The sequence below is a fragment of the Myotis davidii genome, unplaced genomic scaffold (genome assembly GCF_000327345.1).
Source record: "Myotis davidii unplaced genomic scaffold, ASM32734v1 scaffold268, whole genome shotgun sequence".
NCBI classification, from domain to species: domain Eukaryota; kingdom Metazoa; phylum Chordata; class Mammalia; order Chiroptera; family Vespertilionidae; genus Myotis; species Myotis davidii.
Window position 1 is genome coordinate 6,110,923 of NW_006383015.1, and position 234 is coordinate 6,111,156.

The 234-nt window shown below is 67.5% G+C and overlaps 1 protein-coding gene across 4 annotated transcripts in view; it reads right to left on the reverse strand.

The window, feature by feature from the left end:
• Positions 1 to 234, reverse strand: part of RPE (ribulose-5-phosphate-3-epimerase) — a 17,038-nt gene extending 16,804 nt beyond the window's left edge. The window contains exon 1 of one of the 4 annotated variants that reach the window (XM_006778942.2): positions 26 to 234. In XM_006778942.2, the coding sequence (XP_006779005.1) occupies positions 26 to 147 (122 nt within the window). In that variant the 5' untranslated portion in view covers positions 148 to 234. The remainder of the gene's footprint in view (positions 1 to 25) is intronic. The other 3 variants (XM_006778943.2, XM_006778945.2, XM_006778944.2) reach the window with 3 other exon arrangements.

Sequence of the window (234 nt, forward strand, 5' to 3'; positions counted from 1 at the left end):
CCGGGCCCGAGCCCCGCGGAGTTACCCGTCCATTACATCCAGGTGCAGGTAGTCGGCGCCGGAGTCCAGCATGCGCAGGCACTCGGCGCCCAAGTTGGCCAGGTCGCTGTTGAGGATGGACGGCCCAATCTTGCAGCCCGACGCCATGGTGCTGCTTCCCCAGAGCAAGTTACCTCCCGAATCCCGGGCCAGGCGAAGGCGCCGCTGCGATTGGCGGCTCGGTTCTGACACGGC